Genomic DNA, 16,170 nt, shown 5'->3' with positions numbered 1-16,170 from the left:
AGAATGTGTGTGTATGTACATATATGTATATATGTAGTTTATGTATCTCCAAATTGCTTCATACTTACTTTGAGGAATAGCATACAAATAATGACACACAGTTATGCACACATTTCTATGAATGAAGGTGCTGCCACATATAGAATTATTAAGGAGTGTGCATGTAAAAACTTCTGCATACTCATTATCTCACTTTCTCTGCAAGTAATATTTATGATACATGGCAAGATAAATAACCAGGGTGAAATCTCACAAGAATTTTTTTGCACTCTTAGTGAAAAAAAGCAGGTTGGAGATTAACCAATAAACATTATTTTAGCAAAGGAATGGCTGGAATCTGTAGCCTCAGTTGTTCCACATGAGGAATTTCAGAAGTTTAAGGAAAGAGTTTCAAACTCTACAAGTAAAGTCCTATTTTGAAGTATGTGAAGCAGGAGGGTAGAGAGAGTGGAAACAAAATACTTTGAGTTGACCAAGCCCAACTATTTTGCAAATTTTCCATATACAGAAATGTACTTGTTTCCTCAACATTTAGAAAAGCAGACCTTTGCTTGACAGCTGTTCGACAGGGTTGGGGTTTAATACTATTTAAACTTTGTGCTGTAATGGACTGGGAACATTGCTGTTGAGAAACACAAAGTGTCAATAGATACAATTCCCTAAGAAGTTAAAGCAGTATATGGGCAATTGTCACTTTCTAAAATGACATTTGAAAGTTAGAAACAGACCAAATAGAGATGGCTGCCAAAAGATTGGATGCTAGTTCTTGATATCACTGCATCTTACCAAAGCTGGAATGCAAGTCTCATGGATTTCTGGTATATGCCATTTTTGGCAGTCACTGTGGAAATAAGCATGTGATTTGTTTGCTAGTGTCTCTTCAGTCTGTGGTTCAAGATATTATCAAGAAATCACTGGTGTGGGTGGCTGTCTGGGAGCATGAGATTCTGTATATTCTTTCTTTTTGATGTAATGTACTTCTGTTTTCAGGTTCATGTAACGCTAGGGACCAAAGAAGCATACGTAACATTTCTGTGGTGCTGGGACCAACCTTCTGAAAGAAGACTCTAAAATAACTTTTTGCCTTCAAATTGTTTGTCCTGGGACTGACTTGTCTTTGGAGAAGAGGTCAACAGAGAGAAGATTTTCACATTGGAACCATTAGAAGTAAAACTATTTAAAGAACTTACTACACGGAGACAAATTTACAGAGGTGGAGTCCTGCTTTTCATCTGTGTTCCCACTTCAGACTGTAAACAATGAGTGAGTTTTGGTTGTGTTTCAACTGCTGTATTGCAGAACAGCCTCAGCCTGTAAGTATGAATATTGGCACTGCTTTGTTTTCATATAATTAACTACATCATTCACATTTTCTGATTTTCTTATGGCTGTTAAAATCAGTGCTGTTTGGCCAAGCTCAGTGAGAATTAAAGAATTAACTAACATCCTGCCTTAGTGGGGACAAAAAAATGTCTGTTCTAGGGTGTTGTCAAACAGATATTTTCCTGTCCTTAAGATCAAATCTCTCTGAAATCTTTGGAAAGAGCCTTTATTTGTTTGAATTGAAGAGGAGCAGAAAGGAAGGGAAGGGTAAGGAGGACCTAAGCTATCATTCTGAAATGTCATTTTTGAGTGGAGATCTGTAAATGTCCTGACTCTTGTATTGCTTAAGGCCTGCCCTCAGGTGTGACTGGACAATGATGAAGGAAGGAAATGATTCTGTTAACAAGTCCAGAATGAAATCCTGTCCTTCTCCACCTTAATTTAATTAAGGATTTCAGCCTTAATGGTTTTGTTAATTCTTAGATTAAACCTTAGGTGAGTGAAGTGATGCACTCATACCATAAATACTTTTTTTAAAAAATAGAAGTCAGAATGGCTGTTGTGTGAAAAAGTACATAGCAAACAGTTGGATAAAAGAACATTTCAAAGCATATGTATGGCAGACAAAGTACAGAAATATTCTTGGGCTTCATATACTCATATACATATAAAGTACTTTTAGAGTATGTTCCCGAATCCAATGCTGTTCGGACAAAGTCTGCCTGCATGAAAGTGGAATTAACCAGGAATATGGTTAGGAGTGTGAGAAAAATCATTGTATAGCATGGCATCCAGATCAAGCTAAATGAATATGTAGAAAGGACAGCCATCTTGCAAATACATGGAAAAGAGCAGCCCCGTTACTACTAAAGGATATGTTGAAATTACAGTGACCAAGAGAATCCCAGAGTGAATAGTACAAACACACATTTTTATGTTCAGATGATAATATGTGGCTTTAGGGAAGCCAAAGGATTAAAAAAGCAATCTAATGTTAGTGGTTGTCATTGCATAAAGCCTGAATGCCAGACTAATAATCCTTGAGTGGCAACGCAAATATTAAAGTGTTACCATTAACATTTCTAACAAATGAATACAACTTTATCTCACTCTTAGTCAAATAGAGTTGTTGGAGATGAACTTTGAGATACTAACATGGGAAGCTGCAATCCCCTCCTGTTGCTTGAACACCATGCAGTCCTTTAAAACGCTGCCTGCATCCATATATAGCCAAAGTTGTTTGCCTAGTTTTTGGAACATATATTTCAGTTAAAATAAGGTATGACTGTTAAAAACCTTTGAAATAGAAAATGGCATATTCTGTTTGTTTACAAGAATCCTAAGGCTCAGTCCCTATAAAATCTTGACTCAAGCTTTGTGATACAGTTATTGCCCAAGAAATGCATGGTATGCTAATACAGCATGTAGTGATCTGTGGGTCATGACTCATGGAAAGGGTGGAGATTGTACGTCAAAAGTGGAGAAAAGGGAAACAACCCATTTTTGTATGTTTCTGCCCATCTGGTGGTGTGCATTTGCTTAGAAAATTAAAACCATTCCTATGTTTAAGATAGAAACAGCACATTGCTGAGCATTGACCTAGTTCCTGAAATCTGCCTTTCAAATGTTGTAGGAGCCTTGCTTATTATGAAGTGCCAAAATTCTTCAGGACACATCTCAGATGAAAAGAGTTGTAGGCCCTTTTTGGCATGCTTGACAATAGGCGCTTAGTTGTCCTTCCCCTGCAGTTACTCAGCTCATTTTGCTGTGTTATGTTGTACAGCAGTTGTTCTGCCATGCACAGTTATAGTAAGTGGAGTACTTAATCAGATACATATACATCTGAGTAAGTGCAGGAATGGTGTTGGTTTTTTTTTCTCTCTGACATGTAGCAAAGCATGTACTGTCAGTGTGAGCAAACTGATAAACCAGACAAGTGGTACGGAAGCAGTTTTTCCCTCTCTCTGCAGGTGTTGTGTGATTGCATGTTTGGGACACTGACATGCTGAAAAACATGCTAGTTTTTAGCCCCAAAGTACTAGTACTTGTTGTGCTGTTCTATCAAAAGACAAGTGAAACACACTAATTTGCATAAAAGCTACTTGTCTGTCCCTTACTGTGCACTCAATCTGTCAATTTAGTCCAGTTTCTCAGGAGAAATGCTTTGTCTGCGCAGTTTCATCTTTCATGTGCCTTCTCTCATTTTACCTCCTGCATCTCAACTTCTTCATGGCCTAACAGTGTCCCGGCCACCACTTTCATGTTCAGCAACACTAACAACCACCAGCCTCTCAGAATAGACCTTGAAAGCAGGAAGTTACTTAATTTGCTACTTGTTCTGATCAATGCTTAAAATGTTCCTTTTGTTTTTAAATTGATAATCTCTGAAACATGATATTTTTTTCTCATTATATTTGTCAGGTGCTGATATCTGGGACACCTTTTATGTCATGGATAGTGACATAAATTTTTAGCCTCTTCATTGGAGGAAAAAAAAACCAATGGAACTTAAGAATAGTTACATGTTTCTGTGATATTTATAGCTTCCATCGAGCTAAGGAGTTTTCCTCCCCTCTTGAAATCCAGGATGCAGGAACTATCGCTCTTTCTTCTGGCAAAATTCTAGCATATTATATTAGGAATCTTCAGTACGGCATGTCTGTTCTTTGCAGCTATAGTGCACTTAAAATGAAAAATGCCTACGTGCACTGAGTCCTTTCAGTCAATTCTATAGAAGACTATTATTCGCACTGTACACAAAAGCATTTTCTAGGTTATTGCCAATACTCTGTATGCCTTCCAGACTTGCATACTTGTGCGTTCCAGTGCATTTTCATGGATTTGAACCGTATCTTTTTAGATAAGATTTGCCAACTTTAAAGCACTAAGGACACATTTTTTACCTAATTTCACTGCCATTACTTCCCTAATAGCATACCCCAGAGCAGAACAGTAACAATGTTGCACTTGTATATTATGGCACTTTAGGAGGTTTCTTAATTAAAAGACGGTATTCAAGTATTACAATCATCTTTTACTGAAATGTGTCACAGAACAGCTTTTTGTCTTTTGTCAATGCTAAATGGATGCACCATGTTGCTGTGAAATAAAATATAGGTTTCTTGGAAAGCAGTATTCTACTTTCTCTCTTAATGTTACTTTGGTTGCTTAATATCTCACTCGGTGTTTCCAAGACTGCAGTACTCACAATATCATGGAAGAGGCATGTTCAAACATGGGTCTTGATGCTTCTCTGAAATAGAGGGATAAATGAAGACATTAAGTAGGCAAAGAAACAAAACTAAATATTGGTACAGTTGAAGGAACCATATTCCTGAATGGTGGCTTAGGTCTTGATTCTTAATAACCTGAGGTCTTTACCACAGTAGAATGCAAACAAAAGCCAAGGGAAGGTGTTCTCATATCAAGTCCTAGTTTTCTCTTGTCAGATTTGGATTAATAATGTATTTCACCACAATGAAGACTTCAGACAACTAGTTGCATTCATACCTGTTTTTACCATACCAAGGAGGTGATACTATTCTCTTAATAACTATGTTCAGGTTTTCTTGGTTGTTTGAATAGCCTGAACTCAATCTCTTATGATCTGGCTCAAACATTATTTTTTTTGGTTTTGAGAAGAGTAGCACTTTCTGTGATTGCACCGGGTTTCTTACATCTCCCACTGATACCCTTCATGGGTTCTGTAATCTGATCTTGCACTTTCCGGTGACAAGATGAGTCTTTCTTCCCATGCTTCCTATGTGCTATCATCCCATCCACTGCTGTGTTTCAGTAAACTCTGCCAAATCCCCATGATCAGATGCTTTGCTTGGTAACAGAAGTTTAGAGAGCCTTCTATCTTGCAGGTTTTCAGGGAACATATCCATGTTTTTTTTCTTCGGCTGAGCTTGTCGCCTACACCAGGAATCTGTTATTTTCCTCCACTTCTCTTTTTTTTTTTAATGTTTTGTCCATTTTTAACTTGCAAAGTTAATTTTTGGTCTAAGAAGCCTTTGGTCATGATCTGGTGCACTCCCACCTGGTTTGAGTCACCACCCAGAACAGCTGAGCTTTTGACCTTGCAGTAAAATTATAAAAGAATAAACTGTGCTCTCCTCCTCCTTGCTCCAGGCTTACTTCTCCAGTTAATTAGTTTCTGTTTTGTTGCTTCTCTCTTGTTTAGATGATTTCCATTTTGTATTTTGTCAAAGGGCTATTATGGTTTTGCTGCATGCTATGCCATAAATGTTTAAAGTGGTTTAGAAAATGAAGTTTCCTTCCTGTCTCTTTGGATATATGAAAGAAGACTGACAGATCTGTATCTAGAGTAGGGAGGCCCATCCTAAAATGCAGGCAGAAAAAACATGCACCCACTGCTGTATTTATCAACTGAACTGAATACTGTGGAAGACACAAATGATCTTGACTCTGGTTACTTAAGGAAATTAACCACTGATGGATATTGTCAGCTCTGGCTTTTTTTCTAAAGAAGGAGTCATACATATAGCTAAGGATACATCTACCACTGCAGCTCTTAAAAACGTGAACACACACAAAAAAAAAAGAAGCATTCAGAATGCATAACAAATGCAGAATAAATCACCCTCAGTAGGCATGCAGAGTAAATCAGGTGTTTGCTACTGAAGAAGTACTGGGCAAGGCTCCACCTTCACTACTGTAGTGCTGTGCAAGCGCAGCTTTTAGCTCAAAATGACTAAAACCCAGGCTCTCTTACTCATTAAATTTGGTCAGCCTACCACATTCAGGAAGACTGTGAAAGACTCCAAGTGTAAAAGGTGAGAGCCCTCAGATTGCAGAATTGTCATACTGAGTTGCATATCGAGCTGCTAGTTTGGATGTTTCAAATTCCTTTTGCTTCCTATTCAGTGTTGCTGTAGAAGTAGCCTGAGGGAACACCTTATCAAAGGGAGCAGAGTTAAATAAGCAGCAAAGTGCATGGCTTTTATTTCTCAAACCTGATCTGTTTCTGCTGCTTTCAGCCTGATAGAACTGCTTTAGATTTTTTTTACCTTTAAATTAGCCCCCTCATCTTAATATATCTGTTGTGATGTTCAAGTATTAAAATGTTTAGAAAGAAAGGAAAAAGGCAGTATTTTGTGTATATGTATAAATACCTGACTGAAAATTATCTGAATATTTTGTGATTCTTTATTATGGCTGTGAAATTTTTAGGAGCTCTTAGTTCTGTCTTGGTGCTATTTATTTAATGTAGTAATAGTTGATGGGATGGAAAATAGCTCTTTGGGAGGTGGAAAGAAGAATTATGCCAGCTTTCTCTTGATGAGAATGTGTCTTGCCATTACCAACATATCTGAAGAAGGATGTAATACGCTTTTAATATCTACAGGCTCTACAGGGCTCAGGCTTTCTGCTTAAATATGGGGAGGCAGTAGATTGTACTCTTTGTTGATCAGGACACCAGTGTTGGAGCCCTCGAGTCACTTGTTTCTTTTGAATCTCCAGAATTCTCAGTGAGAACACATCTTCAAGAGCAAAACCCAGTATGAGTCACTGACAAAAGGACCTGCCAAAAGAAATAGTTTGATACTGCCTAGCAAAAGTTGATAGTTTTGCAGCCACCCCTGGAGATTGTGCAGAAGCATTTCTGAAATTAACAAATCCAATGCAATTTTTGTAATTTTTTTTAATGGAAGTTGAAGCTGCAAAGCCCCAATATTTTTGGTGTGCCTTAATTTTGATATTTGGCAGTTCAGCTATTTTTCCCCTGTTCTGCTTTTCGTGTTGGAGCAGGGGACATGAGCAAGCATGTAGGTTTAGGGGCATTTCTACTTGCCAACAGCTAGAGGCAGAGGTAGCTTGGATATAGTCTGAGATGTGCACTTTCACTGACTCCGTATGGAAGTATGCTTTGTGTTACTGAATAGAGAAATCAAGTCGTTGCCCTGAAGATAAGTGTTCAACCTTTTAACTTTGACTGGTTTTGATATGAAAGGGAGCTTCCTCTGCTGCTGTCTTACAATAAAAATACAGTAACTTTTCTGTAATGGATCTGAAATGTTCTGTTGGATATAATTCTCTAGACCAATATGCAACTCAAAAAACACGTATTTTTAAATGGTTATTTTAAAGATCTCTGCCTAAACTTACATTTTTAATTCCCAACATTAGCGTTTCACAGTGGTGAATGTTTTCCTTCTTCAGACTGTTCCTCAGACCTTTGGTTCTGCAGTTCCTGTCATGACTTTTACTTACGTGTGAGACACACATGATATCAAAGTTCCTGTAGAATTATATTATAGCTATTTTTTATGTATTTCTCGGAGATCCTGAAATTATAAGGTACCCATTAAGCCATAGACTTTCATACGTAATCGCTTGCAATGATTTTCTCACTTTCATCTTCAGAGTGGCTTAGCTGATGACTCTAAAATGTTGACTTCTGTAATTCTGGGTTAATATCCTGCCACAGAGTGAGGAGAATAGAGGCGTGGAGGTTGAGCAGAAAAACTGAAACTCTGAACTGCACTCTGATGCAGACTCAGGGAAGTAATGCCTCTCTGAACCCCTCTGTTTTATTTTTGTTTTTCAAATAATTTTAGAGAGTGTTTTAGCTACTTGGGTGTACCCTCAAGGGAGCTGTCATTTACTCTATCTGAGGGAAGATACCATCTCTCTTTCTGTTTTCTCCCTCCAATAAAGCTGTGACACTGAGTAGTTTGTTGGCATGTCATGCTGTGAGAGTGACCTGACATCAAAAGGGAGAAGCTTGCATGGAATTTTTTAAAATAGTTTTAAGCTACATTATCTCTCTTCTTCCAATTGTAAATTCAATTCACTTAGTCTCAAGAAATAGTGTGGGTTTATAATATGTTGTCTTCAGCAGGCCCACAATTGTTTTTCTTGCTTGTGGTATGACTGTTTTTTCAATGTGAATGTAACTACTCTTTGCGTTGCGCTGATGGTTCATCATAAAGGACTACCTAGTACATAGTTAGTGTGCTTTGGTACTGAGATTCTCTCAAACCAGAATATTTTAATTTTGCTTTATCTTTGGCAGGTCTGCATTACAGTTTTGGTGTTTCTAACAGGCACAAGATGGTTTCAAGTTGGTATGTGATGGCCTTATCTACAGAGATTGAAAAGTAAATTGGGACCAAATCGTGATTTGTCTTCTAAGTTTGCCTGGACTAGTACTACTTTGCTGGCATAGCATGGCGTGTCAGGCTCTACTGCTCTAGCATGGTGGTATTGGCCAGCTGGAGCTCTCCACCTCTGCCGCAGAGGTGCAGCACTCACCTCATCACAGTGCACAGTGGGAAATACTGTTTCTTATCAGAGTCTGTCTTCCCTCTGTTTTACGTCTCTCTCTGGGGTGATGTGGTGCAGCACAGACCTTTGTAGTTTCACTTTCTCAAAAGAAATTGTGACCCTTTAAATTCTTCTACTTAAAAAACAAAAACATTTCTGATGGGCAGTGACTGTGGTGACAGCTCAGCACAGGTGAACGCTCTGGAAATTTGTGGCACTCTCTTATTCTGGCCTCAGACTGCTTTAAGCACAGGTTAACATTTTGCTGCAATTGAAACCCCCAATTTATGCCGCTGATTTTGAGTTCAGTTGTCTTGCAGCTCAGGCCTGACACATCTGAGAGGTCAGCATTGCTATCCTTGTTTTACAGCTGGAAGATGTCAGGCAGCTTGCTTGGAGAGTTGCATGATAGTCCATCAGTGGCTTCAGAGCCTCTGACCTTAAATGAGGAAAGAACAGAAAAATTGTCTGGGGCATATGTGGTGGGTAGAGAAAAGTGAATCAGATTCGAATGAAATGGAGGAAAAGACTTCAACAGGCTTGATTAATAGATGTTCATTGGGGGTTACACCAGAATTACAGAATTTTAGAGGTGATGTCACAGCAGGGTTCTGAAAGAGGCAGTTGTGGTTAATAAACTGTGGTTATTAATCTTTACCTTATTATGTGTATTTGCATAAAACTTGCCTTTTTGGGAGCTTTATCAGTTTTTAGAACTGAAAAACTGATGCTATCAGGAATTAAATTATCTAAAGAAAGTGCATTTGGCTATGTTCAACTGGGAACTAAAGTTGTGTGTCAAGGGAGTGTATTATTTATAAAAGGAAATTAATCTTATGACTCATCAAGTTCCTCTAAACATAGGGGGCTTCCAAGCCAAATCCATTTCAGGTGGATTTCTTGAAAGACTTCAATAAAATTAACATAGAACAACATGTTATTTAACTCTGGAACAACTACTACTTAAAATACAGCTTGCTGTACTCGAGTTACTTTAAAACCCTTTAATTCCTAGTCTCTAAGGTGATGGTTAAATAGTGGATTACTGTTAAAATGGGGCAATAAATCCTGCTAGGCGCATATTCCAAACAAATCTGCTAGGATATGCAAACACACACATATATGTATGTAACATGTATGTAACATACTGGATTGCTTGTTTTTCTGGCAGCAGCTTGTCATTGCTGAACTTGTAAAAAGAAGAAATGCAAACACAAGCATAGGCATGCTGATCTACAGAATCACAGGCAAAAGAGCCTACAGGGCCTTTTATTCTCCATGGGAAAATATCAATTGTGTATTTTCTTTTTTTAACATCAGAATTAACTTTTGACAATGAAATGCCTCTTCGGTTTTTAAGGCACAGAAAAGGCACAGATTTAGGGGAGGAAAGAAAAAAAAAAAAAAGCAACGTGTGTAGTTTAGAGAATAAAGAAACAAGACTTATAAGTGAGAGAGAAGAACTAAGGCTACTTAATTATTACTTTTAAAAATTATCTTAAAACCTGTCAAAGACTTGTATATACAATATGTATAATATATACATATATAATACGTATAATATCACTGACAATTCATTTTTTATGACCAAACATAGCAGACATTTATGTTTGCAATGCGTAAGACAACAAATGCTGCAGGATGCTCTGACTGTGGTACGGTTCATACTGCTACTGTTCCCCAGGTAAACAGCTACACCTAACCATTACATTGTGTTTTATGCAAGTTCACTAGGTTTAGTTTCTTAAACAAAAATGAACTGTAACTATACAATTTCAGAACACAGAAGAGTGATCTGAAAATGAAGCCTGCAGAGAAACAATTGGAAAGGGCAAAAAGTTTGGTGTTTGTCTTTTTTTTTTTTTGCTTATCGATCTGGAAGAGGGAATGTGTCTTAATGATGTGTGTGTCTTTCTGCTGTTGGACTTTATTTAGCTTTGCAGCTGGAAAACAAAACCCTTTTGTGCTGTTCTTAGTGGAGAAATTTGTTTGCCCTTTAGTTTTAAAGAATATTAGAATCATAAAGTGTACTTAAAGTGTTTCTGCATTTTCAGTATGTTAAAATTAACAATTTAAAGCTTAAGAAATTACATTTAAAATTGTCTAGAATGATGTTATAGAGAGAACAAGGGTCATGTCTGAAGCTGTAATATTTGGCTTTGCATAAAAGCATAAACCAAGAATATATTACTTGTATGAAGACAAGCTTTTAAGCCTCTGAAGAGCTATCACAATTCCCTTTTTTCAGGAGGGACTTTAACGTAGCTGCTACAGATGATTTAGGACAAAGAAAGGTGAGGTAATAGCCAGAAGGTTAAAGATTTCTTAATGCTACTATATTCTCTTCTAGCTGTGCAGCCTTTGGGATCATTTATCGAGGTGACTTATAAATCAGTTGCTCTTTCCAGTAAGAAAAACCAGCAACGTTTGGGTAAAATTCCTGCCTGGATGGCTGTCAAATGACAAAGGGGATCAATACCTTTAGGGGACCAGGACACAGGTTACTATAACAGAGAAGAGCAAGGAGCAGAGGCAGGAGGGCTCCTGAGAAGTGACTGTGTGGTGGACTATAAATGCCGGGCACCTGAAACAATGACATTTCTCTGGCTGTCTGTGCCTGCATGTGTGTTCATTCCATCAGGCAGTGAAGAAAGGGATGTGGAGCAAACACCAGAGGGACAGCAGGACCGCCACAGCCTTCTGATTTTTCAAAAATATTTCTGATGTGCTATTTCCAGACATCTGAAATGAAAGGTTAAAGAAGCTCTGAGAAGCTCTCTGCAGGGTAACTATAAAGTAACAACTCGTGTTTTACTAATTCCATGGTAGACAACTCGGATATTAAAAGTGAGATCTTTTATGTTGATGCATCTCTTGCCCTAAATTATTTTGATGTAGTATGCAGATTTCCATAGTGTAAAACTTCAAAGCTATTCAGCAGCACCTCAGTAGCAGTGTCTTTTTAGGGCAGCAGTTGTAGGTAGCTACTCTAATGCGTGTGTCTGTGGATCTTCACAGAACTTAGAGAACTCAGTGAAATGGCAAAGCAATGTTGGGGCATAGAGCGCAGGCAGGAAATCTGGCAAGAAAATTAACTTCTTGTGAATTCTGCTCCTTGATCATGAAAGCATGTTTCTGGGTGGGGTAGCGTGATGACACTGGCATAGGGAACTCTTAAAGTAATCTGACACAATTGGAATTTGGCAGTTGTCATGCTGGTGAGCCAGCTGTTCAAAACCAACTTGTTTTATTTGCATAGCTGCCAGAGTCCACTGGAGACCTGTGTGTCGGTAAAGGGTACCTGACACTCAGGCTATGAAACATAGAGTAGTGGTGGTAGTGTTTTAGCTTAGTTGTTGTTTCTTTTCTTTAATTTAGGAACAGTAGAGATTTTCCTGCCAGCAATTACTATTCAATTCTGTGTTCATAACTGGTTGTTGGGAAGATGGAGTTGTGTACTGTCTTTTTAGGTATCATATGGTTCCATTAGCTAAAGAATAAAAGGAAAAATGTTTACTATAAATAATCTACACTTACTGTTGTGCACCCAGGTTAGAAATTCCCAGCCTGCAGCTCTTTAGAAAACCTCATTTTGTTCTGTATGTTTATTGCTTTTTCTCCTCTTCATTCTGACTATTTTTGTAACTGCCGGTGACTGTAAATCTGTAGCCAGCAGCAGATGTTGGCTGTATCTTGTTTTTGATAGAAGCAGACTACACTTGTGGAACTGGGAAGCAGTTGCCCTGAAGTTGCCAATAATGCAGGAACCTTGGGCAGTCTGAGTGACGTCCATGATGCTCAGTGTTGCAATGCTTAAGCTTCCTTTTTTCCTGACTGTTAAAGAACCATACTTTCCTATTCTTCCTGGCTTAAGAAGCTCCTAAATATGGGCTTGTTCTGGCAAGACCATTAGATCTCACACACTAAGAAAGCCACTATATTTCCTGGATTCCTACAGTGGATCCAACTTCAGAATTGCCAGTACTAGACTCAAGCAATGGTGTCAAAAAGTATACAAGTAGGAGCCACAATAATACAGTAATAGAAATTCCGGTCTTTACAGTAATAAATTTATCAGACATAACTTAGTGCAGAAGACCTGCAAGACAAGGAAGGATAGGCTTGCCGCAGAAATGGATTAGTAAGTAGATTTTTCTGAACGTTATGAGGAGCCAACACTGCCTCTAAAAATGATTGTGTGGATGGGTTGTTGATCCTACTCATGAGTCTGGCGGTAAACTCTGAATAATGAATGTAGCTGAGACTTTGTCCTCAACAAAATTAGTCTGTCGTCTTAATGCAGCTAGTGGAAGAGTAAGGTGCTATTGCTACTGCTCCTGAATACTTCTTTTCAGCAAGCCTGTATTTAGAAGAGTAGAATTTGATAAATAAACGAGGAATGTGGGGCATTTTCTGGCTTGGTGAAATTTAAATAGTTAATGATTGTTTACACTCAAGTCCTGTGGAATTATGGCATGCCTCAGCTAGACCATGCAAAAGTGCCTATACATGCTTGGAATTGATACTTTCCTTTTGATAGGAACTTGGACAAGGCAGCCAGGATTCCTTTGTTTTGCCAGGGAAAGCAGAACACTCCTTGAAAGGTCTTCCTTTTTATGTTTCTTGTTGAACTGAAGTAGGTAGAAATACAGTGTTTGACTAGAAGTTTTCCCTCGCAATGGCCTTTTTTTCTACATTGTCTGTCTTTTGAGCCTGTGGATTTGCAATGGCACACCATGCTGCTTTTCACTTTGCCCCCATGTTTCTTTTGGGATTTGTTAATTTGCTGAACAGCTTCCCTTCCATCTTTTGGCTATTTGCCACACTTTGGACACAGGCTTTTGTGTTGCTGCTCTGTGTCAGATACTATTCTGAATATGTCAAAAGCTGAGCGGAAAGGTATTTTAAGGCTGAGCACACCTGTTGATTTGAAAATTTCTTAAGAGCTGCTGGCAGAGTACTCTTCCAAAGATGCTTCTAGCCATACTACGTGTGGGCTTGGCATCTAAGCATCCCTAAGATATTTACTAGGCCATCCAGTGGTTACTCGGTTGTCTCGGATGCTTGTTGTATTGTCTTTTTTTTACTTGGTGTATAGTGCCATCATTTCCTTTTCCACTAGTGGGATCACCTTTCAAATGCGTGACTATTTTTCATAGTATGGGAAAAATGTGGGAGGCTGTTCCTGCTTCCCTTGTAAAGGTTGTAACTACTTTTTGCTTTGATGTTTCAAAAGCAAGCGAAGTCAGACTACATCATAATGTATTTTGGGATATACTTGTTCCAGTAACTTCCCTAAAATGAACTGGATGAACATATTTCCAATGCTGACAGTCAAATCTGGGAGCTTTGCAGAAGTCCCAAGAGCAAGAAGTGGGATGGCCACTGAATCAAATTTGTGGTTCCATATTTATGAATGCTTCTCCCCACTGCAAAACAGGGTACCCAAGGCTGTGCGACAGTGCTAATATGCTGATGAGGTAACTGGTCAGGATGTCTTTGGAGCAGCAAGAAGAAACCAGAGATAATGAAGAGTTCACACAGGTGACAAATAACTTAGCAAGGAAATGCCAATGGGAAGACTGCCAGAAAGCTCAGCAGTAAGGAGTGTGTCTCATGGACCTGACATACACAAAACGGTAGTGGGATTACTTCCCTTAAAAAAGAATTTGTACCCAAAAAAAAAAAAATATCTTAATTCAGAGCAACTTCATTTTAATAAAACTTAACTGTGAAGTAAGTAGTACAGTACACCACTAGAAAACCAGGTGAATATTTAGGTATTTAATTGCATATGAATATAAACAAACAAGAAGCTGCTGCTATTTGGGCAAACTAATGCCAAGCTTCTAAGATGACATTCACAGAGGTATTTAAAAGCTGATGAATTCACTGTGCCTGTGTTTGTTGACTCTTGAGGATATTATTATTAAATATTTTGGCTTTGTTTTTGCCCATAGCACAAGTACTAGAGCTTCCACCCATGAATCCTGCTGCTAAAAAATAGCAGTTCTATAACTCCTGAAGATCCATATTCTGCCAGTAAGGGAATTACTATGAGTTGCGTGCAGAGGTTTTCTGAATATACCAGGTAGGCTCTGATTTATTGTCATAGTTGAAGGTGAATCACAATGTACAGTACCGAACTGCTGCTTGCAAGCACATATGACAATGCATTTACAGCTATTATCTTCACAGTGGTATATATTTTAACTAGCTGGTCCAGAGAAAGTGTTAGATAAAAAGTGATTGGTTTTGTATGGTGAGGGTGACTGAGGGTCCTGCATGTGGCAGTGGCTATTACCCGTTTGGAGGTAATATATTTCAGTTTATTTTTGTGTTCTTGTACTTTTTTTTATAATGCAGTTTGGTATGTGCGTATCATTCTAATTTAGATTATACAGAGCGTATACAGGAGTACGGAAGGCTTGTATGTAATGTATCTTATGCAACATATATGCTTCCATAAAGATGGAAATGTGTGCAGATGCCTGCATATGCAGGACAACAAACCTATTTATATTAGCTAGCTAGCTCTAGGAAGTCTTTCTACAGGATTTGCGAGTATGAAATATAATTTCTTAACAAAAGAATTTCAATACACAATCTACTTAAGGACACCTGAATCTTTTGTTTGTGTTGTAGCTGGGGGAGGGTGACATTTATTTGGCTGAGCAGGAGGGGCTACATGGTATAATCCTGACACACGTCCTCTAGAGAACTACAGCTCTCATTGTGCCAGATGACCTTTCCAGTATTTCCTGTGTTCTTGTTGGAAAAGGTCAGTGAGTGAAAGGAAGGAGAACTTCATATGGTGCAGTTTGCAGTGTGTTGTTACCAGGACTTTGAGATTTCTTCTTTAAGAAGCTATTTAGAAATTTCTATAGTTTCTATTGTGGTGTATCTTTACATGTGCCTTTTCACATTATGATTTTGATGACTGGGGAGAATATGCTGCATCTGTATTACAGCAAGGTCAATTCCAGCCTGCTCTACATTTTTCCTCTTCATCACCAGCTGAAGTTAGACACTTTGAAAATAATCTAGGTGACAAGAGATCTCTGAATGACATCTAGTGCAATGCACTTACTCAAAGCAGAATCAGGTAGACTGGTTTTTGCACAGCCATGTTCAGTTGTGTTGTGGGCACCTCCGAGGATGGGCATTCAGATTCATTGCGTTCTTGGTCCAGTGTTTGACCACTTACATAATGATTTATTATTATTATTATTATTATTATATTATATTATTGATATTTTCTATGTTGCGAATTCAAAAAATTGTCACGGCTCTGGATTCACTCCAAAAAGTGCAGTGATAAACTTTGTTTCTAGCTGTGCAGGCTAGATCCACTTGGAACACTTGATCCAAGCAACAGCTAACCTGTTGGAAGTTACACAGCTCGGCCAACTGTAAGAGAAGAGTATATGTTAAATGCTAAGTTCTGATGTTTGCTGAGATACCACAAACCAGTATCACAGACTTGTTCATTTCATCATGCCCTGCTGTGCCTTTATCATTGATGAATTACCTGTTACTCTACAGTCAGACAGC

General features: G+C 38.3%; 1 protein-coding gene across 1 annotated transcript in view; it reads left to right on the top strand.

Annotated features, from left to right (window-relative positions):
- Positions 1-1,259: 1,259 nt before the first annotated feature.
- CDC42SE2 (CDC42 small effector 2) overlaps positions 1,260-16,170 on the top strand; it is a 30,551-nt gene continuing 15,640 nt past the window's right edge. The window contains exon 1 of the mRNA XM_009895069.1: positions 1,260-1,313. Coding sequence (XP_009893371.1) covers positions 1,260-1,313 — 54 coding nt within the window. The remainder of the gene's footprint in view (positions 1,314-16,170) is intronic.

This window comes from Charadrius vociferus, unplaced genomic scaffold, assembly GCF_000708025.1.
Source record: "Charadrius vociferus isolate BGI_N301 unplaced genomic scaffold, ASM70802v2 scaffold271, whole genome shotgun sequence".
Taxonomy (NCBI): Eukaryota; Metazoa; Chordata; class Aves; order Charadriiformes; family Charadriidae; genus Charadrius; species Charadrius vociferus.
The sequence above is the reverse complement of the archived record's forward strand: the minus strand, read 5'-3'. Positions and strand labels throughout refer to the sequence as shown.